At 47.7% G+C, this 25,103-nt stretch overlaps 1 protein-coding gene and 1 non-coding gene across 2 annotated transcripts; both read right to left on the reverse strand.

Moving 5' to 3' along the window:
- Positions 1-5,607: 5,607 nt before the first annotated feature.
- On the reverse strand, positions 5,608-10,902 carry LOC112655333 (gastric inhibitory polypeptide). Its single transcript, XM_035720916.2, has 5 exons — positions 10,803-10,902; positions 8,314-8,460; positions 7,651-7,740; positions 6,844-6,945; positions 5,608-5,726 (listed from the first exon to the last, which is right to left on the reverse strand). The coding sequence occupies exons 1-5, from the start codon at positions 10,886-10,888 to the stop codon at positions 5,717-5,719; spliced, it is 435 nt and encodes a 144-aa protein (XP_035576809.2). The 5' UTR covers positions 10,889-10,902; the 3' UTR covers positions 5,608-5,716.
- A 12,722-nt stretch (positions 10,903-23,624) lies between these two features.
- LOC112655722 (U6 spliceosomal RNA) lies at positions 23,625-23,731 on the reverse strand. Its single transcript, XR_003133852.1, has one exon. It is a non-coding gene; the product is annotated as a U6 spliceosomal RNA (small nuclear RNA).
- Between the last annotated feature and the right edge of the window lie 1,372 nt (positions 23,732-25,103).

The following is a 25,103-nucleotide window of genomic DNA, read 5'->3' on the forward strand; positions in this document are numbered from 1 at the left end:
GCCGCTCAGCTCTGGCTCCCAGCCGGCGCTCGCGGCCGCTTGCTACCGACCAGGCGCTGACACGGCCCCGAAGCTTCCAAACGGAGCGTGAAACAACGCACCTGCTCTTGTGGAACCTACCTGTTGGAGTCACACGCGGAGATTCTGGCTAGGGCAGACCGTACAGGTTCCTGCACCCTGGAATTCAGATAGCCTGGCTCCGTAGCTCAGATCCACTGCGTGCACGGTCCAGTAACTTCAGGCAAAGTCCTGAATCTCTAGTGTTCTAGTGTCCACAGTTGGTATAGAGTAATACCTACTCGTGAGGTTGTTGTGAGGATGAAGAGAGGAAACCTGTAACAAAGCCTTTAGTGCAATGCCTGACATATAAGTAGACCTCAGCTGTGACTCTTACCAGATTTGGGGTGGCATCAGTCCTGTGTTCAGAAAGCTCCACGGGTGCTTTCTATAGCGTTGAACCTAACAAAGGAGCTAGTGAGGGGTTCTTAAGTCAGGGAAGAAGATCAAATTCTTGTTTTGGAAAAATTAGTGACCAGAGCGCCTGGGTGGCTCAGTTGGTTGGGTGTCTGCCTTTGGCTCAGGTCATGATCCTGATGCCCTGGGATAGAGCCCTGCATGGGGTTCCTATCTGGTGGGGATTCTGCTTCTCTGCTGCTCCCCTTGCTTGTGCTTGGGGAAAAAAAAAAAAAGTGAATGACAACCTAGACTTAAGTCAATCATAACAATCTGGTCAGCCCGGGTGGCTCAGCGGTTTAGCGTGGCCTTCAGCCCAGGATGTGATCCTGGAGTCCCAGGATCGAGTCCCACGTCAGGCTCCCTGCTTGGAGCCTGCTTCTCCCTCTGCCTGTGTCTCTGCCTCTCTGTGTGTGTGTGTGTCTCATGAATAAATAAAATCTTAATAAATAATAATAACAATCCAGCCTAGAAACAATGCAAACTGAATCTAAGTGGCCATGAGAGAGAATGGGACAGATTGGGGAGATATTTGGAAAGTGAATGTTAAAACTGATAAGATAGGGACAGACTTGGTAGGAAAAAATGCTCCGTTTTCTGTCTCGGGCAACAGGTGGTACCCTTCAGAGAACGGGGGGTGGAGGAACGGGGCGTGACACCAGAGGATGAAGCTGGGAAAATAAAATTTTTTTAATATTTTATTTATTCATGAGAGACACAGAGAGGCAGAGACATAGGCAGAAGGAGAAGCAGCTCCCTGCGGAGAACCCAATGTAGGACGAGAACCCAGGACCCCAGGATCACAACTTGAGGCAGATACTCAACCGCTGAGCCACCCAGGCGCCCCTGAGGAAATAATTAAGAGTGATTTTGAACATGTTGGAAATTGAAGTCTCTGTGACATCACGAGAGAGATGACCAATAGTCGTTTGGATGTATTTGTATAAAGGTCTACAGAAAGAGCTGGGCACAGAGAGCTACAGATCCAGAATCATCAGCAAGGTGAAATCACGAATGTGAATAATGTTACCAGAGATTTCAAGTAAAAGGATTAGAAGATGATGTGAGCAGAGATTGGTGACAGGATACTTAAGCCACCATTTTGGAACTTGAGGGATTATAGAGCCATAACCTGGGTCCCCTGGACCTGAGGATTTTTCATGGAGCAGAGCTGTCACACCACCCTTGAGCTACCTGCCTCTGGATACTTACAAGAAAGGGAAGTAGGGGCACCTGTGTGGTGGCTCAGTGGTTGAGTGGCTGCCTTTGGCTCAGGTCGTGATCCTGGGGTCCCAGGATCCAGTCCTGCATTGGGCTCCCTGAGGGAGCCTGCTTCTCCCTCTGCCTGTGTCTCTGCCTCTCTCTGTGTGTCTCTCATGAATAAATAAATAAAATCTTTAGAAAAAAAGGGAAATAATGTTTTATCTTACCAAAACCACCATTACTTCATGTTTCTTATTTGAAGCAGAATCTAATGTTAGTGGATGCAAGGACCAAGGCTAAAACCATCATTCAGCTTTTTGTAGTCTTACTTCAGACTACCCCCAAACACACCCTTAGACACTGAGTTGAGACAGTTTAAGTACCCCTAGAGGCCAGCCCCGGGTGGCTCAGCAGTTTAGCGCCACCTTCAGCCCAGGGCCTGATCCTGGAGACATGGGATCGAGCCCCACGTTACGCTCCCTGCATGGAGCCTGCTTCTCCCTCTGCCTGTGTCTCTGCTTCTCTCTTTCTGTGACTCTTATGAATAAATAAATAAAATCTTAAAAAAAAATCCCCTTAAGAACAAACATCCCGGACAGCCCAGGTGGCTCAGCAGTTTAGTGCTGCCTTCAGCCCAGGGTGTGATCCTGGAGACCCGGGATCGAGTCCCATGTTGGGCTCCCTGCATGGAGCCTGCTTCTCCCTTTGCCTGTGTCTCTCCCTCTGTATGTGTGTGTGTGTCTTATGAATAAATAAATAAAATCTTAAAAAAAAAACTTTCCCAGATACAGATTTGCTTCTCCAGTACATACTAGCCTTTTCAGACACCCTCTCCTAAAACACTGACCTTCAATATACCCACCCATAGCTTTCTGCAAAAAAACAACTAGCCCCTTCTATACACATGTTTACCTCATATTCTTACTACACCACTCCCTAACACAAAAATTTGGTCCCTTCCTGACTCACTGACATAGACACACACACACCTGCCTCACTTCTCTTTGACTCACACTGTATGACCCGTCAAGATACATGCACTGATCTCTCACACTCATGCTTCAAATTTAACTATCCATACCCTCAAATGCACACACACTCTCCTAGGTGCAAACACTGGCCCGAGACACACCTAATTACCACACTCCAGTGGACATGCTCATTCCCTTGTTCAGACACATGTATTCTCTTTCAGAATTTTAGGGAAAGTATGTTGACCAGTAATGTGCTGGTAAATGTTTAACAACCACCTCTCCAGGCTGGGAAGGAAGAGCTCTGATTTATAGCATTTGTCGATTTCCATGGTGTACTCTGGCCCTAGCCAATTTCAAGCTAACAGTGATTTTACAACCTCACAAAATTCCCGACAATTTAGCAATGACTTTCAGAAGCACTCAGCTTCAGTATATTCTGAATGCAGACCATCACACAGGCCGTCACTTGCTTTAAGTGACTCACTGGCCTTAGCCTCGGGGTGGCTAGAAGCACGGGACTTTAATTCTCTACCTCATGGAGGCAGTGTCGTGCATGGTTAACTGCTAGTATGTTATTATCTTAAAGAGTTGTGATGAGACTTTAAATGATGTTTATCAAGAGCTAAGCACAATGCCTGGCCCATAAGACAACACTGCAAATTTATTAAGTCACCCTTTCTGATCCACTGACCCCCAGAGACACCCAAAACTCTAGAAAGGAAAATCCAACTTCTCCCCAAGACAACCAGTTCTACCATAGAAAATCACCAAACTTTATCTTCTGAGCAAAGGCGTGTTCTAAACTGTGTGGCACACTCTCTAAACTCCTTGAGTTTAGAGGAGAGGAAACCTACAATGTCAGAGCTGGAAGAGATCGCAGGCTGGCAGCCCTCAGGCAAATTCAGTTCTCAAAAGCGTTTTGTTTGGTCAGCAGAAAGCATGTCTCTTCCATTTTCACAGTCCCCATCCTTCCCATTGTCTTACACCCTCCCCACTTTGCTCAATTATGTCACTAGGGCCCAGCCCTTCAGCCAATCTGGCTTGCCACTCCCTGATTTAAAACTAATACCCTTGTGTTTTTAAACTGAGCTTTAGGTGGGTACATGATAGCAAAAGTTAAACTTTTATTGACCATTTACTTTGTGCCAGGCATTATCTTAATTAAGACTTACTTCAACCCTATGAGCTGGGTACTTTGGAATCTTTTCCCAGAATGCAAACAGGCTGAGAGAGGAACTAACTTGCTAAGTCACAGACCTAGTGTTTTTGAGTCTGAATCTAGGTGTGTTTGACTCTTGTCTACTGAAATATGACTAGATCAAGGGGAGAGAGGACATTCCAGGCAAGATAGCTCAAGTGAAGAGGGAAGAGAAACAGCCCTGCCTTCCGTGGATACCAAGCACTGGGAGAAGGCAGCGGACTGGAGGTGGGATGGGGGAGGGGCACTTTGAACACTGGAAGATAAAGCGATTGACTTTTGGACAAACTGAGTTGGCCCCTTACCCTTCACGCCCACTCCCCATCACCCTTAACTGGTCTTCCTTTTTCCCTGTCACCCTGTTCTTATATAAAATCCTCACTAGTGATGGTTTGGGAATGCAAATAGCTCTTCAAACCTGCCCCTGCTCTGAGGATAAAATCCAAAAGCTTTTTTGTTTTTTAATTTGAGAGAGAAAGCATGAAAGAGACAGATCACAAGCAAGGGGGAGAGGCTGAGGGAGAAACAGGCTCCCTGCTGAGCAAGGAGCCCATGTATGTGGGACTCAATCTCAGGCCCCCGGGATTACCACCTGAGCCAAAGGCAGATGCTTTTTTTTTTTTTTTTTTTTTTTAAGAAAAAAGAAAGATTTTATTTTATTCATTCATGAGAGACACAGAGAGGGAGAAAGAGACAGAGGCAGAGAAGTGGGCTCCATGCAGGAAGCCTGATGTGAGACTCGATCCCAGGACTCCAGGATCACGCTCTGGGCCAAAGGCAGGCACTGAGCCACCCAGGGGTCCCCCAAAGGCAGATGCTTAACTGACTGAACCACCTACGTGCCCAAAATTCAAAATTTTTAACATGACCTTTAAGATCCTGCCTCTTGGGATGCCTGGGTGGCTCAGCAGTTGGGTGGCTGCCTTCGGCTCAGTGATCCCAGGATCTGGGATCAAGTTCCGCATTGGGCTTCCTGCAGGGAGTCTGCTTCTCCCTCTGCCTGCGTCTCTGCCTCTCTCTCTCTCTCATGAATGAATAAATCTTTTTTTAAAAAAAGACCCTACCTCTGCACACCTATCCAGCCCTTGTTTGTGCTCATCTCCCCATTGCTGGTTTCACTTTGTAAGAATAACACTGAGGCAGTATTTATTAAGGCTCCCCTTGTCCTTTGGCCATCTTATCCTTGCCATCTCACTCAACTTGGATGTCCCTTTCTCAAAGAGGCCCTCTAGACTCCCCACTAGATAAGGCTGCTCTGTTCTCATAGCACTCTAGTCTTTCTTCACATAGCTTAGCATGTTATGTGATTTTTTTTAAGATGGAGAGGGGTGGGGGTGGGAGGCAGAGGGAGAGGAAGAATCTTCAGCAAGTTCCACACCCAGTGCAGAGCCAGAGGCAGGGATAGATCTCACCACCCTGAGATCTTGACCTGAGCTGAAATCCAGAGTCTGAGGCATAACTCACAGAGCCGCCCAGGGGCCCCAGAATGTTACATGATTATTAATGTGTGTGTGTTTAAGAGCAAGTCTGTTTCCATCACAGGACTATAAGTTCCTCAGGAACAGGGACTGAGCCCATTTCCTTGATTGCCATATTCTCAGTGATTAGCACAGTCCCTTCCTGTGTTACCTTTCCCATAAGTGTTTGTAGAATTAATAGACGAATTATAGATGCGGGTCGGAGCTGTATCTCCTTATTGGGTGGCAGGCACGTATGCACAGACATCGGCAGTGCTCAAGTAGACACTTGGGTAAGTTTTGACAATGGACACAAGGATTTGTTTCAGCTTAAACTTTATTGGTTTGGCTTCTCTTGGGTACCCTGGAGCAGAGCTGAGTCCTGAGTAAGTGAAGGGCAGAGTCCAGGCGAGAGCTGGGTTTGGTCTGAGTCACTGAAATCTGGGAGAGTAGAGAGAGGAGGGGAAGTGGTTGGGGAGGAAGGTCATAATCCACTCAGAGTCAGCAAAGTAAGTTCATCCTGGTGCCCAGCCATGGTTCAGCTGCTCATACCTGCCAATTACCTTTTTTTTTTAAGATTTTATTTATTTATTCATGAGAGACACACACACACACACACAGAGAGAGAGAGAGAGAGGCAGAGACACAGGCAGAAGGAGAAGCAGGCTCCACACAGGGAGCCCGACCTGGGACTCGACCCCGGGTCTCCAGGATCACACCCTGGGCTGAAGGCGGCGCTAAACTGCTGGGCCACCGGGGCTGCCCCAATTACCTTTTTAATTATAAGTAATCAAAATAATTCCAAAAAGCACCCACTTTCCTATGGAGAATTTCTCATACTCTCCCTTCCATTGTTCTGGTCACGTTCCTCTTTCCCTTCCTGCCCTCTACAGGAAGCCACCCCAGATCTATTCCCTTGATCCCTCCCTAGCTCGCCAGCATCCAAGTCTGAAATATTTTCGTTTCCAAGCCTCGGTGTCTGCATCTTGAACCAGTGTTCTATCTCACCCTTTAGGTAGATGGACCTCTTCATGGTATTAGCCATCCCTTTCTTCTGGGACATGATAGATTACAGGACTTCCTAGCTGGTGAGATGGATTCTAGGACCACTGAGACCAACAATGGCTACAGAGAGGGACAACATGCCTCCAGCTCCGGGGGTTCCACCACTGGGAAGGGGCCATGGGATAAGGGTACAGAGAGAGAGCTGAGAATAAAATGGTCAGCTTAGCTCAGGTGGGCAGGGCAGGTGAGCGCAGCCTCTCACCTGGACAGAGTAGAAACCAAAGTGCAAGAAGTAATGACAGCTGCCAACATTACTGAACTCTTCCTCCTCCCATATTACTCTCGGCACTTTCCTCGTATTATCATATTTTAACCTGACAACAATCCCATGAAGTGGTCTGAATAAGCCTTGTTTTCATGAAAACGCTGAGGTTCAGAGAGACTTATGAGTTTGCTAGCATGTGCTGGAGTGCCGATCTGAACCCATGTCGGGCCTCAAAGCTCAAGCATATGACCACGACTCAAGATGCCCAAAGCCACTGAACAGCCCCACCTGAGCCTGCAGACTTCCATCTGATCCACCATCCAGGCCAGCAGCTCTCGAATCAGTAAATCCTTCAGCAAATCTTCATCACCCGGGTTCTTGGGTAGGGAGCTGCCAAGGAGAAAGCCTCAGGCAGGCTGTTTGAGCTGGGGCCCCACCCGGAGTGAGTAAATACAGGGCCTGGGACTCCAAGGGGCAGCTGGGGTGGGGGGAGGGAGTCAACACAGCTGCCTCTCCTTATCTCAGCTTTCAAAGCTCCACCCTGATCTATGGGCCTGGGGAGTAGCGGCTCCTCAGTACAGGCAAAGCCCAACAATTCAGGTGGAAGATATCCCACCCCACCCAGCTCTGCAAGTATCCCCAGTGCATCCCCAAACCCGAGAGACGACTTCGGGAACAATTCACTTTTTAGAATGATCCACAGATTTCTCAGCTTCCTCAGGGGATGGGGGTGAGGGTGGGGGGTAACTGATGTCAAGGGACTGGTCTTGAGAGGGTCCCTGCTCCTCAAACAGCCTTCCTGAAGTCCGTCGGGGAGAAGTGGGGAAGCCAGTCCCCGAAGTCTCTTTCACCACCCCTCTCCGTGACTCTGATTCCACACACTGAGTCATCGATCTTAGGGACTCTGACCCCAACTCCCTCCTAGAACCCCAGCCCCTATTCCTCCTAGGGTTCTCCCTTAAGCTCCAGCCAGGCTTCCAGGAGTTCCATGAAGAGTGGAAGGGGATGCTTGTCTGGGGCCTGGCCCTGCTCTGGGGTCTAGGGGAGGGAAGGATGAGGCCCTGCCCCCACCCCTTCCCCAATGGGCTGACTCACCCCTGCTGCTCTCTCGACTCCTCCTTCCTGTTAGATTGATGGGCCAGCTCTAGGGCCCCGGCTTCCCTCTGGGTGATGTTGTGTTTCCAACTGGTCAGGTAAACAGGAGGGAGTGGGTAGGGCTGGGGAGACTTAGAAGTGCTCCAGTCTTTTGGGGCCTTTACCCAAGTTGCATAGTGTACCTCTTTCTCTGTTCAACCACCCCCACCCCCCGCTTGTCCCCAGCTGCCAAAGAACAGCTTTCCAGCATCTACCATGCTGACGAACAGCAAGGACAAGGTAAGAGACTTGGCAAAAGAGAGGAAGAAGGGCAAAGTCCAAAGTGGCCACCACCAAATGGTCACTGTCAGCAGCTCAGCTCTCTCTGCCTACAACCCCAGCCCCGTGGAGATCCTCTGGGAGCCCCTACATCTTCAATGATCCCTCTCCTTAGAGGAAGGATTAGAAAGAAAGGGTTGGAAGAAGAAAAGGATTGGAAAGCTTAGTCCCACCCCAGACTGGGCCAGTGCCCGAGCCCCAGTCAGGACCATGGTGTTGCCCAGCTCCCCATCAGTACCTAAGCCAAAGTTACCACCCAGAATCACAGGCCCGCTTGGCGTCTAGTCTAAACGAAGGAAGGTATGGCCAGCCGGTGCAGAGGAGGGAGTGTGGGCATTAACTCACTCATTCTTCTTCCCCTTCTGGGCCAGCAGCCAGTTCACAAAGTCTTGTTGGCGGATCTTGTCCATGGCGATACTGTAGTCACTGATGAAAGTCCCCTCGGCGTACCTGGGGCCTCGAGGTCGGGAGCCACTGACCTTAGTGTGGAATCTGAGGAGCAGGGAGGAGAGAGAGGGAGAAACCAGGCTCTACACGAAGGGAACCACAATGCGGGGGCAGGTGATTGTTATTGACCAGAGGCAGGTGTTTGAAAACAGCCACCTCCCACCACCCCCATTTCTTGGGAGTCAGATTTTTGTGGGATTTTTTGTTTTATGGGTTTTGTTTTGTTTTTAAAGATTTTACTTATTTATTCATGAGAGACACACACACACAGAGAGAGAGAGGCAGAGACATAAGCAGAGGGAGAAGCAGGCTCCATGCAGGGAGCCGGATGTGGGACTCGATCCCAGGTCTCCAGGACCACGCCCTGGGCCGAAGGTGGCACTAAACCACTGAGCCACTCGGGCTGCCTGTCTTATGGGTTTGTTTTTTTTTTTTAAGATTTTTATTTATTCATGAGAGACACACAGAGAGAGGCAGAGACATAGACAGAGGGAGAAGCAGACTCCCTGTGGGCAACCTGATACCAGACTCTGATCCCAGAGCCCCAGGATCACAACCTGAGCCAAAGACAGATGCTCAACTGCCGAGCCACCCAGGTGCCCCTTGGGAGTCAGTTTTATGGAGGCAGCCCCTTGTCTATGCATCAAGCCCCTCGGGCTTTATCCTCAGCTCAAGAGCCCACTTTCTGCATCCTCAGTTTGTGTGACTCTGGGTTCTGGACAAACAGGGATCAGGGGTTCCCTTCATCCCAAAGGATGGGTTCCCTTCATCCCAAAGGATCTCACTTTCCTCCTTTACTCCTCCTGCCTTGGCTCACCCCGATTCAAGTCTTTATTCCCAGTCAGTATGAACAATAGGAGCTCTTCCATAAGGGCACTCACTGTATGCCAGGTCCTCTCTCAGCCCTTTACTGCATAGACTCATTTGATCTTCGAAACACCCCTATGAGGTCAACACTATTTCTATGCCCTTTTTGTGAATGAGGAAACCAAGGTACAGAGAGATTAATCTAGCACTCCATGAAGGTGGGGGTCTGGGCCCAGATCTAAGTTTGCAGCATATATATATATATATATATATATATATATATATATATATATAAAAGAAGCAGGTTCCATACTTCTCCCTCTGCCTGTGTCTCTGCCTCTGTGTCTCTTATGAATAAATAAAATCTTTTAAAAAAAAAATAAAGAGGGGAATCCCTGGGTGGCTCAGTGGTTTAGTACCTGCCCTTGGCCCAGGGTGTGATCCTGGAGTCCTGGGATCAAGTCCCACATCAGGCTCCCTGCATGGAGCCTGCTTCTCCCTCTGTTCTCTGCCTCTCTGTGTGTGTGTGTGTGTGTGTGTGTGTGTCTCATGAATAAATAAATAAAATCTTTAAAAAATTTAAAAAAAATTAAAAAAAATAAAGATTTTAAGAGAAGGGGAGTGAGCACAAGCAGGGGAGGAGCAGGAGAGAGAAGCAGGCTCCCTGCAGAACACGGAGCCGATGATGTGGGACTGGATCCCAGGACCCTGGGATCATGACCTGAGCCTAAGGCAGATGCTTAACCGACTGAGCCATCCAGGCGCCCCTAAGTTTGCAAATTCTTTTTTTTTTTTTTTATTTTTTATTTTTTTTTATTTATGATAGTCACAGAGAGAGAGAGAGAGAGAGAGGCAGAGACACAGGCAGAGGGAGAAGCAGGCTCCATGCTCCGGGAGCCCGATGTGGGATTCGATCCCGGGTCTCCAGGATCGGGCCCTGGGCCAAAGGCAGGCGCCAAACCGCTGCGCCACCCAGGGATCCCAAGTTTGCAAATTCTATGTGATGTTGACTTGTACCTGACAGCCATGCCTCACATCTACATGACTGGATTTAGAGGGCATAGGACTAGTCCTTGCATCTGACAAGGCCCAGCTGTTTACCCAGACAAGTATCTCTTGGTCCTCCAGAGAACAAACAGAGCCCCCTCCCCCATTTGCTCATGACATTCTGCTCCCCACCGCCCCCCACCCAAGTGTCCCTGAGAGTCTGCCACTGGCCTGGGTGGCTCTTTGCTTTCCTTGGGAGCCTGTGTGTTCCCTGAGGCATTCTGCACACGTGAATGATGAATGGCTAAGGCTTTCATCAGGAAGGGAGACCCTGTTGTACACTTCAGACACTTAACCCCGGAGAAGTCCTTCCAGAGATCTAACCACAGTTTGTCCTGTGGCAACAGTAGCTCAAAATAAACCCTCTGGATTCTGTCCTTACTCCACACACAGACTGCCGGCGGGGTTCTCCCTCCCGCTTCTTTCCTCTTGGCTTGGGGTTCCTCCCCTTCCCACCTCCCCCCTGAACGCCAGAAGCAGCTCATCCTCCCCAGCCTCCTTCCCTGTGCCCAACCCCTCCCCTGCACCCCTACCTAGAGTGACCGGCTGCCTTCTCTCCCATCACCACCACCAGGAGCAGGGTCGCCAGCAGGAGACTGAAGATCTTCATGGCCACCATCTTCCAAGGGTGATTTCCTGAGCCAGGAGAGAAAAGGGATGAGGATGAGGGAAGCACTGTGCCCAGGCACAGCCTTCAGGCCGCCCAGGTACTGCTGATGCCTCAGAGCCTCTGTGGCTTCTGCCGGCGGGGGGCACTGAGCTCCGGGGGTCAGGGCTTTTCTGAGAGGCTAGAACAACACTTGGGGGGCTGCCGGGGGGGCTGGGTGTTGGAGTCAGATACTAGAAGGGTCACGGAGCCTGGCCAGGAGGAGGACCTGCTTTTTGTTGTGAAGTCTGAGTTGGGGAGGGCAGGGGGTAGAGGTCCAGGCAGAAGAGAGCAGCTAAGACCCCTGACAGCCTCCTTCCTGGCTCCAGTGGCTGGACGTCAAAGGCATGTGGCCTGGCGAGACTCCCCATACAGCCCCCCAAAGTCCATACCAGCCCTGCTTCCAGCTGTGGGATTGGCTGTCACCTAAACCATCACAGCTCTCTCACCCCAAGTGAAAGGCACAGGTAGGACCATTCCATCCTCTCCTCCCTGGGGTTCACTATCTCTGTGCAGGGAAGCTCTTCTTGGGGTCCTGCTGCAGGAAGATGAGGTCTGGTGGCCCAAATAGCTCTAGGTCTAACTTTGGTCTTCAGAGCTGGGAGGAAGGTTCCTTACTTACTGCTCTTCACCCCTACAGAAGACCCCCTGGATGAAATGGGACCAGGCCTCATTCATCCTCCTGCCTTTGTCACTAGGTGTTACAGGAATCCTGAGAGCCGCCTTCTTATTTCTTAGAATGTGAGATGCAAGGATGCCAAGCATCTCTGGGTGCCAAGACCCACTGCCTCTCCAGTATCCTCTCCACCCATCCCCTGTCCCAGCCGCTCTCTCACCTGGCTTCCTTTCCAGCTCTTCCAGAAGGACAGGGCAGGGGTTTCTTCCTCCTACCTTCTGGTCCTTTGGAGCCTGTCTCAAGAAAGTCTGCTGTAACTCCTTTATATCCAGGCATCACACACCTGCTGATTAGCCTAAAAGCGTCTTATCTCAAGAAATTAAGTCCACAGCTCCCGCCACATTAAGTCCATTTTACGCGTAATAAAGTTGCCCTTTCCACTTGAACTGTGCTAATCGATGATTAACATTTGGGTATCTCCAGTTCCCTGCGGGGGTAGGCCGCCTTAAGTGTCCTCTTTCTTCTCCCCCCTCCTCCCTTCTGGGCACAGGGCCCTGTATTCTTCTAGCCTCACTTCCTTTCCAGGTGTCCCCAGTTGGAAAGGGGGCCCTGGGTGAGGGCAGACTTGGGTCGGGTGGCACTAGCTGGGGAAGGACCCCTCCCATAGGCAACAGGCTACCCTGGGGTCCGAGAGAGTGGGGCACAGTTGTTTGAACCCCAGCTCTGGATAGTGGCACACAGCTTTGTCAGTGAGGCCATGTCCCTATTGTGAAATCTAGGGGGGTATCCCAGCTGGCCAGGGAAAAGGTTGGAGAGTAAGAGGGTTGAGGGACCGCGAAGGATGGAAGTTTCCTGGGGGAGCTGGGAACTGAGGACTTGCAGTCAAGCTGCCCTCCTGTGTTAGGGCAGGATAGAGTTGGGGAGGGACCCCAGGGTGGCTCAGCAGTTGGGTGTCTGCCTTTGGCTCAGGGCCTGATCCCCGTCAGGGATCAAGTCCCACATCAAGCTTTCTGCAAGGGGCCTGCTTCTCTCTCTGTCTTTCATGAATAAATAAATAAATAAAATCTTAAAAAGAAAAAAAGAATGGAGTGGGGAAAGTGGTCCACTTACCCCTTGGGAACTTGAAGGAAAGTGGGCAGCTACAATTCTATCTGTAAAGGTTTATGAGACCCAGTGGGACCTGTCTCTGCTATCAGACTGGGGGGCCCTGAGGTCATGCTGTGCCTGTTCGACTGGAGGGCTCTCCGGCGCAGGGGCTTTGTTTCCCTGATCAGACTGGGGAGTCTGTACCAGGAGTGTGAACCAGGAGCCATCTCTTCCCCATCCTACAGAAGGTTCCTGAGGCTAAGGGCCATGCCTGCCCCTCAGACTGGAGACCCCTCGAGGTGCTGCCTCTGCCTTTCTCCAAGGACTGAGTATATGCCTCTGCCCTCATGGCTCAGTCTAGAAGGGGCAGGGCAGACACTGCATTTTTGGCAGACCCCCCAGGTCCTCCTTCCCAGGCTATTCCTACTCCACTCACCATCCCAGGCTATTCCTACTCCACTCACCATAGCACTTTGAACCATCAACAACCCAGCTTATGCTCTGCTTATTAGCTCCAGGGTCTAATAAAGGCCACTTTCCTTTCCAGGTAAACTGTGGCCAGGAAGCAGCTCCAGCATGAAATTAAGTGCTTGTGTGGGATGAGAGTTAACTGGACTGGGGCGGGGTGGAGGACAATTCAACTCTGCTTCCTAGAAACCTTGCCCACCCATTTTTCACTATCTAGAAAAACTTCTCTCCGGGCAAGCTCTCCAAATTCCATCTCCCAGCTATCAATGGGCAGTGATTAGACATCGATTCAGATTTGGCCTCCAAATGGGATGTGGGGTTGCTTGTGCTCCTGCTTCCTGTTGAGCAACAGTTAATGGGCTCAGAAGAGTCTGTATGTCAAAACCTGGGCACCTCCACCTGGAGGCACAAGGTATCCAAGGAGGGTGGACATCATTCCCTGGGACCTCGTAAGTTGATGCCAAAACAGAGTCAAAGAGGATTCTGGGATGGGTCCCTGCACTGCAGCTCTGAGTGTCTGCCTGGTGCTCTGGGGATTTGTTTTGGGGGTGGGCTGCTCTGAAGGCCACTTGTGCTTCAAATTCTCACCCCACCCCCTCTTGGAGGGAACCTCTCTGCAGCCCACCCCCCAACCTGTTTCCCTTTGATCTTTGGCTCTCATGCTGTGCAGTGGACAGACTAAGGAGAATGTAGCCTGAGCCCTGGTGGAGGAAGGAATGTGGGGAGGGTCAGGGGAGGAGATCAGAGAAGATGCCAGATGCCCAGAGGAGCTCACAGCCCTCACCCCCTAGAGCATGTTGGGAGGCTGGGGAAAAGGTAGCCTTCTTTTTCAAAAATTTTTGAAAAAAAATTTGTTTTAAATTTTATTTTTCATGAGAGAGAGAGAGAGGCAGAGACACAGGCAAAGGGAGAAGCAGGCACCATGCTGGGAGCCCGATGTGGGACTTGATTCTGGGTCCCCAGGATCATGCCCTGGGCCGAAGGCAGATGCTCAACCACTGAGCCACCCAGGTGCCCCTATTTATTTATTTTTTTTAGATTTTATTTATTTACTCATGAGAGACACAGAGATACAGGCAGAGGGAGAAACAGGCTCCATGCAGGGAGCCCGATGTGGGACTCCATCCCGGATCCCCAGGATCACGCCCCGGGCCAAAGGTGGCTCTAAACTGCTGAGCCACCCGGGCTGCCCTATTTTTTTTACTTTTTAAAAAGATTTTTTTATTTATTTGAGAGACAGGAAGACCATGCATAAGTGGATGGAAGAGCAGAGAGAGAAGCAGACTCTCCACTGAGCAGGGAACCCAACATGGGGCTCAGTCTTGGGACCTTGGGACCACAACCCAAGCTGTAGACAGATATTTAACCAACTGAGATACCCAAGTGCCCCCAAAAGATGGCCTTCTGAAGTTTCTGGGAAGGGGCTTTCTTCGGAAGGGGCTGCTGGATTTGATCAAGAGAGTTCAATGAGGGCTCCCTGGGTAGCTCAGTTAGGAGAGTGTGTGACTCTGGATCTTGGGGTTGTGAGTTCAAGATTCACTTGGGTGTGGAGGCTACTTAAAATTTTTTTTTTTTTTTTTTTTTTAAAAGGAACCTTTGGGGGCAGCCGGGGTGGCTCAGCAGTTTAGCGCCACCTTCAGCCCAGGGTCCGTCCGATCCTGGGACCTGAGATCAAGTCCCACATTGGGCTTCCTGCATGGAGCCTGCTTCTCCCTCTGCCTGTGTCTCCGCCTCTCTCTCTGATGTGTCTCTCATGAATAGATAGATAAAATCTTAAAAAAAAAAAAAAAAAAAAAGAAAAGAAAAGAAAAAGAAAGGAACATTTGGGATCCCTGGGTGGCTCAGTGTTTGAGCGCCTGCCTTCAGCCCAGGGCGTGATCCTGGAGTCCCAGGATCGAGTCCCACATCAGGCTTTCTGCGTGGAGCCTGCTTCTCCCTCTGCCTGTGTGTGTCTCTCTCTCTTGCTGTGTCTCTCATGAATAAATAAATAAATAAAAATATTTAAAAATAATAAAATAAAAATTAACATAAGTAAAGATAGCTAAATCCACTGGCAACTCTACCAGCCCGGCCACCACACATGGGGAGAAGTGGCCCTAGTATGCCGCCTGCAGCACGGTGCAGGGGTGGGGTCTGGGAGTGGGGGGCTCTGACCCTCAGTCCACTGGGGAGCTGTTCCAGGATGTGAGGGGTCACAGGGGCCGGGAAAGCAAGAGGAAGCCCAGATACCAAGGCTGGGGGCGAGGGGCAGACAGGTGGAGAGAGTGGGGGTGCGAGAGGTGCCTAGGACTCCTGGAAGCCAGGGAATCAGCGCAGGAAGGGACGATGGTGATATTGTGAGAGAACCCAGGGTCCTGCTTCCCAGACCCTCCCAACCTCTGGATCCAGACACCAGGAGGAGAACTGGAATGGCAGAGGAGCCTTGGGGGCTTGCTGGCTCTTCCAGCTCCCGGTGGTGACTCACTGTTCCCGCCACAGCCGGAGGGCCACCGCAGACATTCCAGACCCAGCTCCACCGCCAGGCCAGGGTGACTCAGAGGGCTGGCTGCAGCCTCCCTGCCAACGACTCTGCTCCAGAAGTTCGCTTGGCCTTCAAGCTCCCCGGCTGACTCAGAAGGCAGACATCCCCTCTCCGAGCTCTCCTACGCCAGGTGGCAGGTTTATGCTTCTCCTCCTGCGGAGGATACAAAGGGACAAACTCTGCTGAGTCATCAGGTCTGTCCTGATTCCTAGAAGGGCCACTTCCAGCTTTCCTCCCCAGTCACATCACAAACCCAGTGGTGGTCCCAAACATTTTTGCCCAAGTCAGCCCCTGTACCACCCAGGCCAAGATAGATACTTTTCAGGGGGATCTTCAGAGAAAGACTTAGTCAATAAGATTGCAGTAACTTTGTACGGTGACAGATGGTCGCTGCATTTATGGTGGTGAGCATTTTGTAAGTATAGAATTGTCAAATCACCATGCTATATACCCCCAAGGAATATGATATGTCAACTAACATTTTAAAATAAAATAAAACTCTCCACTCACAACATGGAAGATACTACCTAAAACCTCTCTTGGCCATCTGTTATAAGGAATCAGTTTGGAAGTCCCCTCTCAGGTCTAACTCCAATCCCTCTTGCTGTTTTCACAGGCTGTTTTTGGTCGGCTTTTGTCAAGAAAAGAGCTCAGCCCTTAGTAATTGCGACCTAATCCATGGGAGAAGAACTGTGGGACAGTGTTAGAACTGGGAGAGGTGACCACAAGGCTCTCACTTCCAGAGAGGGAAAGAACTGGTGGTATATTTAGGGTGAAAGGCCAAAGGGCCAGGCCTCCCAGGGAAAGCAGCATTCCTAACTCCTTCTCTGTCCCAGGTGGGAGCACCTCCCAGGAGAAGGAGGTGAGGGGTGAGAAGAGAAAGCTTCCCCTTTTCTCTGCATGCAGACAGCTTCCAGGTCCCCAGTGAAGCCTAGCCCATTCCTGTGATAGGTATGGGGACGTCCTTCTGCAACCTCCACAGCCACACCCTTTTTAAAATAGATTAGGGAGGGGACGCCTGGGTGGCTCTGAGTTTAGCCTCTGCCTTTGGCTCAGGGCGTGATCCCGGAGTCCCTGGATCGAGTCCCACATCAGACTCCCTGCATGGAGCCTGCTTCTTCCTCTGCCTGTGTTTCTGCCTCTTTCTCTCTGTCTCTCTGTGTGTCTCTATGAATAAATAAATAAAATCTTTAAAAATAGATAGGGCAGCCCGGGTGGCGCAGAGGTTTAGCACTGCCTGCAGCCCAGGGTGTGATCCTGGAGACCCTGGATGGAGTCCCACGTCGGGCTCTCTGCATGGAGCCTGTTTCTCTCTCTGCCTCTCTCTCTCTCTCTCTCTCTCTCTCTGTGTTTCTATGAATAAATAAATAAAATCTTAATAAAAATAGATGATAGATAGATAGATAGATAGATTAGGGAGTAGCCTGTGGGGTGGAGAGGGTGTAGGAGGAGGATTCCAGCCCCAGCTCCACCTGCCCACCACTCCCAGGTAAGCTTTGGATTTGGACAAAGCCCTTATCCACTCTGAGCTTTTAGTTTGCACATCTCTGAATCGGAGATAAGAAAACCGAATCGGCGATGTCTGGTGATGCTTGGTCTCAGGGTGGTGAGTTCAAGCCCCATGTTAGGCAGGGAGACTACTTAAAAGGAAAAAAATAAATAAATAAATAACCACCTTCACCCCAGGAAAAAAACAAACAAACAAACAAACAAACCAGAATTAGTCCCCCCTACCTCATAGGTAAGTGTGACATTGTTTTGTTAACTTGCCAGTGTGGTGTTCTCTGGCATGGTCTCCTCTACTTCACTCTATGGTGAGCATTCAGTAAGATGAAAAATCAAAGCCAGGTTGGGGTGCCTGGGTGGCTCAGTTGGTTAAGTGTCTGCCTTCAGCTCAGATCATGATCCCAGGGTCCCTGGGCCCCTGGGCTCCCTACCCAGTAGAGAGTCTGCTTCTTTTCCCTCTCTCCCCTACCCCAACTCTTGTTCTCTCTCTCTCTCAAATAAAATCTTTAAGAAAAAAAATTGTTTGGGGAAACAAGCATACTGAGCAGATACATTGTGTTACATCATATCTTGACACATTAGTGATCCTTTGCTGGGTAACTAATTGCTCCAAACTTTACCAGTATAAAGCAACAGAACATTCCCTAACTCACAGTTTCTGAGAATCGGGAACCTGGCGGTGGTTCAGCTGGTGCTTCTAGCTCAGGTCTTCATGAAGTTGAAGTGAGCTGATAGCCGAGTTGCAATCTCAGAAACCTGGGGCTGTAGATCGCCTTGTAGGCTGAAGACTTCAGACCTCTCCACCCTTCTTCCCTCAGAGCAAAGTCATCCACCTAAATTGAAAGTCTAAGTGAAATTTAGAAATGACGTACCATCCCTTCAGCTTTATGCTGTTGGCCACATAGACCAACACTGGCACCATATGGGAGGAACTGCACAAGGCTGTGAACGGAGGGAGGTGGGGGGCTCATTAAGGGCCACCTTAGAGGTTGGCTACCAAATCCATAATCTGCCCTAAAAAAATACTGTCCATTATTATTATTACAGAAGGTATTCGATTTATTTTTTTAGATTTAAAAAAATCTTTAAAATTTTTTAAAAAGATTTTATTTATTTATTCATGAGAGACACACACAGAGAGGTAGAGACATAGAGAAGCAGGCTCCATGCAGGGAGCCCAACATGGGACTCAATCCCAGGACTCCAGGATCACACCCTGAGCCAAAGGCAGATGCTCAGCTGCTGAGCCACCCAGGCATCCTAGAAGGTGCTAGACTTATGAAACATTTCTGCTCATCACCATGAACTCTGGCCATTTAATATCTACTTATATTTATCTCAGTCTGCTTCTCTCTGCAAGAGTGAGAACTGAGATGATTTTGTATGCTGAAGACAGATAAAGCAAGAACTTTGATATTCCACCAAGACCAGCAGAGTACAGATAACAAAATGAATTGTATTCCCAGAGGGTACTTGCTACTTAGGCAGAAAATACTGCATGGGATATACTTATACTAAAAAGTGCTTTTAGGGGTGCCTGGGTGGCTTATTTGGTTAAGTGTCTGACTTCAGCTCAAGTCATGATCTTTGGGTCCTGGGACTGAGTTTCGATATCAGGCTCAGTGCTCAGCAGGAACTCTGCTTCTCCTGCTCCCTCTGCCCCTCCCCCGACTCATTCTCTCTCTCTCTCTCTCTCTCTCTCTCTCTCTCTCTTTCTCTCAAACAAATACATGAATAAATAAGTCTTTTTATAAAAAATGCTGGGATCCCTGGGTGGAGCAGCGGTTTGGCTCCTGCCTTTGGCCCAGGGCGTGATCCTGGAGACCCGGGATCGAATCCCACGTCAGGCTCCTGGTGCATGGAGCCTGCTTCTCCCTCTGCCTGTGTCTCTGCCTCTCTCTCTCTCTCTCTCTCTCTCTGTGTGTGTGTGACTGTCATAAATAAATAAAAATTAAAAAAAAATAAAAAATAAAAAATGTTACTTGTTGTTTATCTGAAATTCAAATTTAACTGCACATCTTGTACTGTTATTTGCCAAATCTGGCACCCTGGCCTGGAAAGCTTTTTAAAATCCCCATGGCTTGGGGCACCTGGGTGGTTCAGTGAGTAGAGCATGTGACTCTGGATCTCAGGGTTGTGAGTTTGAGCCTCATGTTGGGTGTGGTGCCTACTTAAAAATAAAATAAAATCCTAGTGCCTCAGAGCCATTCCCAGAGACTCTGATGTCATTAGCCTGAGGCTTTTTTTAAAGCTTTCATTTTAAAGTAATTTAAAACATAGGGAGGGTGCCTGGGTGGCTCAGTCAGTTAAGCCTTTGCATTCAGTTCAGGTCATGATTTCAGGGTCCTGGGATCGAGCCCCATATTGGGCTCCCAGTTTAGAAGGTGGTCTACTTCTCCCACTCCCTCCGGCCCTCCTCCCTGTTTATGTTCTCTCTCAAATCAATCAACCCTTTTTTTTTTTTTAGATTTTATTTATTTATTCATGAGAGACACAGAGAGAGAGAGAGGCAGAGACATAGGCAGAGGGAGAAGCAGGCTCCGTGCAGGGAGCCCGATCCCAGGACGCCGGGGATCATGCCCTGAGCTGAAGGCAGACACTCAACTGCTGAGGCACCCAGGTGTCCCTATTCCCCCCTGTTTATCAGATTCAGTCCAGGATCACATATTGCATTTGTCATGTGTCTTATTTTCCTTTAACAGTTTTTCTCTCAGCCTTTGTCTTTCATGATACTGACATTTAAAAGAAAAATTTTTAGGGATCCCTGGGTGGCTCAGTGGTTTAGCACTGCCTTTGGCCCAGGGTGTGACCCTGGAGACCCAAGATCAAGTTCCACATTAGGCTTCCTGCTTGGAGCCTGTTTCTCCCTCTGCCTGTGTCTCTGCCTCTCTTTCTCTCTGTGTCCCATGAATAAATAAATAAAATCTTTAAAAAAAAAGAAAACATTTTAACTTTATTTATGGATGAGAAATATAGAGAAAGGTAGAGACATAGGCAGAGGGAGAAGCAGGCTCTCCATGGGGAGCCCGATGCAAGACTCCATCCCAGAATCCTGGGATCATGCCCTGAGCCAAGGCAGATGCTCAACCACTGAGCCTCCCAGGTGCCCCAATACTGACATTTAAAAATATTTTATTTATTTATTTGAGAGAGAGAGTGCACAAGTCAGGGGAAGAGGCAGAGGGAGGGAGAGGGAGAAGCAGACTCCCCGCTGAGCAGGGAGCCTGACCTGGGGCTCAATCCTAGGACCCCGAGATCATGACCTGAGCTGAAGGCAGACATTTAATAGACGGAGCCACCCAGGTGCCCTATGCTAACATTTTTAAGGGTACAGGCAGTTATGCTATTGAATGTTTCTTAATTTGGCTTTGTCTACTTTTTCTTCCATATTAAATTCAAATTATACACGGTGGCCAGAAGACTGTAAAAATTAAAGTGTGGGGCAGCCCTGGTGGCTCAGCAGTTTAGTGCTGCCTTCAGCCCAGGGTGTGATCCTGGAGACCCTGGATCGAGTCCCACGTCAGGCTCCCTGCGTGGAGCCTGCTTCTCCCTCTGCTTGTGTCTCTGCCTCTCTCTCTCTCTCTCTCTCTCTCTCTCTCTCTCTCTCTGTCTCTCATGAATAAATAAATAAAATCTTTAAAAAAATTAAAGTGTGTCCTTACCAAGTATCGCACTTAGAGGAACGAGAAGTCTACCTGCCCATGGTTTTTTAAAAATATTTTATTTATTTATTCATGAGAGACACACAGAGAGAGGCAGAGACAGAGACAGTGGGAGAAGCAGACTCCTGGCACGAAGCCCAATACGGGACTTGATCCCCAGACCATGGGACCATGCCCTGAGCCAAAAGCAAACGCCCAACCGCTGAGCCACCCAGGTGTCCCTGCCTGCCCATGATTAATGATAATTTTGATCACCTAAAGTTTTTTTTTTTGATCACCTAAAGTTTTGTTGCATTTTTCCCACTGTATAGTTACTACTTTTCTCATTATAATTAATAAGCAATCTACAGAGACTTTTTATTTTTTCAACTCTTTTTTTAAGGTATATTTATTTCTTTATTCATGAGAGACAGAGAGAGAGAGAGGCAGAGACATAGGCAGAGGGAGAAGCAGCCTCCCTGCAGGGAGCCCAATATAGGACTTGATCCCAGGACCCCAGGATCACGACCTAAGCCAAAGGCAGATGCTCAACCACTGAGCCACCCAGGCGTCCCTTATTTTATTTTATTTTTTTTTTAAGATTTTATTTATTTATTCATGAGAGACACAGAGACAGAGGCAGAGACAGAGGCAGAGGGAGAAGCAGGCTCCCTGCAGGGAGCCCGATGTGGGACTCCATCTCAGGACTCCAGGATCATGACCTGTGCCAAAAGCAGACGCTCAACCTCTGAGCCACCCAGGCTGCCCAAGAGACACTTTAAGACCATGTAGATACCCCCGTCTTCATCAGATTTCCCCCACCCTTGGATTTATTTAACAACTATTATTTTTTAAGACTTTATTTATTTATTTGAGAGATAGGAGAGTGAGGAAGCCTGACTGAGCAGGGGACTGGGGGAAGGGATAGAAGGAGAGGGAGAAGCAGACTCTCAGCTACTCAGGGAGCCCCATGTGCGGTTCCATCTCAGGACCCAGAGATCATGACCTGAGCTGAAGGCAGACACTTAACTGACTGACCACCCAGGCGTCCCTCAACCATTGATTCTTGCTTGAATCCATCTTCATGATGATGATGGAAAATGGTCATTTTTTCAATTCACCACTCCCTCCATGGTATTGGAATTTTTTAAAGCAGCATTATCAGTGTATAACTGACACATAATTAACTGCACATATTTGAAGTGTACAGTTTGATGTCTTAACATATGTCTTCTCCCATGAAACCATCACTACAGTCAAAGTAGTGAACGTTGGGGCACCTGACTGGCTCAGTCAGTAGAGCATGCAGCTCTTGATCTTCTAGTGAGTTTGAGCCCCATGTTCGGCATAGAGTTTACTTAAAAAAATTGGGGCACCTGTGTGGCTCAGTTGGTTGAACGACTGATTCTTTTTTAAATTTAGAAAAAAAAATTAAATATTTTATTTAAATTCAATTTGCCAACGTGTAGTGTAACACCCAGTGCTCATTTCGTCACGTGCCCTCCTTAATGCCTGTCACCCAGTTACCCCATCCCCCCACCCTCCTCTCCTTCTGCAACCCTTTGTTTCTCAGAGTTAGGAGTCTCTCATGGTTTGACTTTCTCTTTAATTTTTCCTCACTCAGTTTCCCTTCTTTCTTTTATGGTTCCTTTCACTATTTCTTATATTCCACATATGAGTGAAACCATATGATAATTGTCTTTCTCTGATTGACGTATTTCACTCAGCCTAATACCCTCCAGTTCCATCCACATCGAAGCAAATGGTAGACAGTCATCCTGAGCAACCGATTCTTGATCTCCACTCAGGTCTTGATCTCAGGGTCGAGTTCAAGTTCTGCACCTACTTAAAAAAAATTAAAAAAATAAAATTGTGAAAAAAATAAAGTAGTGAGCATATTTACAATCTCCCCCAATTCTTTTTTTAAAGATTTTATTTATTTATTAGAGAGAGAGAGAGAGAGAGAGGCAGAAGGAGAAGCAGACTCCATGCAGAGAGCCCAATGTGGGACTTGATCTCAGGTCTCCAGGATCACACCCTGGGCTGAAGGCGGCGCTAAATCTCTGAGCCACCTACTGGGGCTGCCCTATCTCCCCAAATTTCATGGAGCCCTCTCTCGGGCTCACATCTTCTAACCACTGACCTGCTTTCTGTCACTAGAGATTAGTTTGTAGTTTCTAAAATTGTATGCAAATGGAATCATATGTATTTTTTTTTGTCTGGCTTCTTTCATTCAGCATACTGATTTTAAGATTCATTTGTAGCATGATCAATAGTCTATTCTTTTTATGCTGAGTAATATGCTTCCATCATATGGATATATTATAATTTGTTTATCCATTTACCTGTTGGCAGACATTTAGGTTGTTTCAAATTTTTGGCTATAACAAATAAAGCTGCTGTGAACATTTGCGGACAAGATGTTTTATGGACATATGCTTTCCTTTTTCTTGCAGAAATACCTACAATTGAGATTATGTTTAACTTTTTTTTCTTTTGCTTTTTTTAATCTTTTATTTATTTATTCATGAGAGACAGAGAGAGAGGCAGACACAGGCAGAGGGAGAAGCAGGCTCCCTGCAGAGAGCCTGACGTGGGACTGGATCCTGGGTCTCCAGGATCATGCCCTGAGCTGAAGGTAGGAGCTAAACCACTGAGGCACCCAGGGATTCCTTATGTTTAACTTTTCAAGAAACTGTCAAATTATTTTCTTTTTTGTTTTCTCTTTCTTTTCCAGGGGCTCAATAAAAACTTTTAATTATACCTCAGAGACTTCATACAGTGCAACAGTGAATGGCCGCTGATAATGTTCACAAGAGTCCACTTTATCAAATGTCAACTGCATCAAAAATATGGAACACACACACAAAAAAAAATATGGAACACTTCATGAATTTGTGTGTCATCATAATGCAGGGGCCATGCTAATCTTTTCTGTATCATTCCAATTTTAATAGATGCGTGGCCAAAGTGAGCACTGCGAAACCGTTTTCTGAAGTTCTTATAACATTTGACATATGAAGTGTCTGTTCAAATTTTTTGCCCATTTTGTGGGGAGGAGGTTGTTTGTGTTCTTGATATTGAGTTTTGAAAGTTCTTTATATATTTTGGATACAAGTCCTTTATGAGATGCATGATTCACAAATATTTTTCTCCCAGTCTGTGGCTCATCTTTTCTTTCTCTAAACAATTATCTTCTAGAGGCAAGAGGGTTTTTTTTTTCCTTTTGGAAATTTTGATAAAACCCAATTTATCAGTTTGGCTTTCTGAATTTTGCTTTTGGTAGCATATCTAAGATATCTTTGCCTAACTCAAGGTCACAAAGGTTTTTTCCTAGAAACCTTATAGCTTTTGGTTTTACAGTTAGATATATGACCTAAATGATTACATCTAAGTATATTGAGTTAATTTTTGTTTCTGGGATGGGATGTGGAAGGAAATCTATTTATATTTGCATATATACCTAATTGTTGCAATACTATTTGTTGAAAAGATTATCCTTTCTCTGTTGAGTTGTCTTTACACCTCTGCATAAAATAAATTGTAATGGGGTGCCTGGATGGCTAAGTTGGTTGAGTGTCTTACTCTTGATTTCGGCTCAGGTCATGATCTCAGAGTCCTGGGATAGAGCCCTGTGTAGGCTCTGTACTCAGCAAGGAGTCTTCCTGAGGATTCTCTCCCTTTACCTCTGTCTTTCCCCACACTCTCTCTAAAATAAAAATAAATGAATCTTAAAAAAAAATTGTAATATATGTGTGGGCTGCACTAGGATTTTTATTTACTTAATTTTTTAATAAAAAATTTTAAAATATTTTATTTTATTATTTTTTAAAATATTTTTACTTTTAAGTAGTCTCTACACCTAACGTGGGGCTTGAAATTACAACTCTGAGATCAAGAGTCACCATTCTCCACTGACTGAGTCAGCCAGGTGCCCCTGAAATGTTTTATTTTATTATTTGTTTAATTCTTTATTTGAGAAAGAGAGGGAGAGAGAGAGAATGCAGGAGCAGGGGGAGGCACATAGGGAGAGGGAGAAACACACTCCCTGATGAATGTGGAATCTGAGGCAGGGCTCAATCCCAGACCCTGAGTTCATGACCTGAACCGAAACCAAGTCTGATGCGCAATTGACCACGCCACCCAGGTGCCCCTAAAATATTTTATTTTTAAATAAACCTAACATGGGGTTACACCTTACATGGGGTTCCAGCTTACAACCCCAAGATCAGGAGTTGCATGCTCCATGGACCCATTCAGCCAGGTGCTGCATACACTATGGTTTTTATTTTATTTTTTTTAAGATTAAAAAAAAAAGATTTTATTTATTTATTCATGAAGGACACAGAA

Source organism: Canis lupus, chromosome 9 (genome assembly GCF_003254725.2).
Source record: "Canis lupus dingo isolate Sandy chromosome 9, ASM325472v2, whole genome shotgun sequence".
Classification (NCBI taxonomy): domain Eukaryota; kingdom Metazoa; phylum Chordata; class Mammalia; order Carnivora; family Canidae; genus Canis; species Canis lupus.